This window comes from Egretta garzetta, unplaced genomic scaffold, assembly GCF_000687185.1.
Source record: "Egretta garzetta isolate BGI_Z169 unplaced genomic scaffold, ASM68718v1 scaffold121, whole genome shotgun sequence".
NCBI lineage: Eukaryota > Metazoa > Chordata > Aves > Pelecaniformes > Ardeidae > Egretta > Egretta garzetta.
The window spans coordinates 287,700-288,621 of NW_009258479.1; the positions used below are offsets into that span (position 1 = coordinate 287,700).

General features: G+C 59.3%; 1 protein-coding gene across 1 annotated transcript in view; it reads left to right on the top strand.

Annotated features, from left to right (window-relative positions):
* The window catches only part of LOC118452805 (serine protease inhibitor Kazal-type 5-like), a 9,878-nt gene that overhangs the window by 2,801 nt on the left and 6,155 nt on the right, over positions 1 to 922 (top strand). Inside the window, exon 5 of the mRNA XM_035899425.1 lies at positions 308 to 398. Coding sequence (XP_035755318.1) covers positions 308 to 398 — 91 coding nt within the window. The remainder of the gene's footprint in view (positions 1 to 307; positions 399 to 922) is intronic.

A 922-nucleotide genomic window follows, 5' to 3' on the forward strand; every position in this document is an offset into this window, starting at 1 on the left:
TGTAGTCCCTTCATCCCCCCCCCCGCCAAGCAACGCCAGCAGACAGACAGGGTTGCAGAGCACTGGGCTGGTAATGCACTTGGGCTGTGCACAGGGCAAGGTTTGTCCTGCTGTTGGCTGCCTCCCTGTTAGCATGTGGCTGGGGGGCTTCTTGCTCTCTCCTTTTCTGGTGTGTGGGTGCTGCCATAGTGCCGGTAGCTCCCCAAGGGCTGTGGAGGTCTGTGGGGAGGGTGGGTTTACACTGTGGTCCCCCCCGTTCTGGAGGGGAGGTGTGATGAGTTGCCTCCCTGCTCTCTCTCCCTGCCAGCCCGCAAGGAAACGCAGCTCAGAACGGTAGGAACCGCAACCCAGAACCTGACCTCAACGCGCAGAGCAGAGACACCGACACCTACCAGCCGGTAAATCCACCTCCCGCATCTTGGATAGCAGCTGCCTTGGCAGAAGCAGGGACCTGTCCCATGGGGTGCTCCTCCACTGGCACTGAGCTACTGCTGACTCCTTCCCCGGCAGCTGCTCCCAGTCCTGCTGTGACCCTAAAGCTTCTCGCTTGGCCCCATGTCCTCGGAAGGGTTTGAATGAATGAAAGCATTTGTACCTTGATGCTAGCCCCTGTACCCTCTGGCACTGAAGCAGAGGGAAGGGAGCTGGGCTGGATGTGCCCACATGGGACCCTCCTAAGCCAGTTTTGCTTCTGATGTTGGCTCCTTATGGCAATACATCAGCTATGAGGGTGCTGGCCTTGAGCTTGGGCTGGATGCCTGCCCCACATGTAGCCGAAGTTGGGTGGGAAGTGCCACCCCCCACATGTTGAGATGGTGCTGAGTCAAAGGCCGTGGCTGGATCAGGGTGATGGAGCCGGCTGGGGGATGAGCACAAGGTTGGCAGGGAGAGAGAGTGCGAAAGGGGAAACACTGAGTGGTAG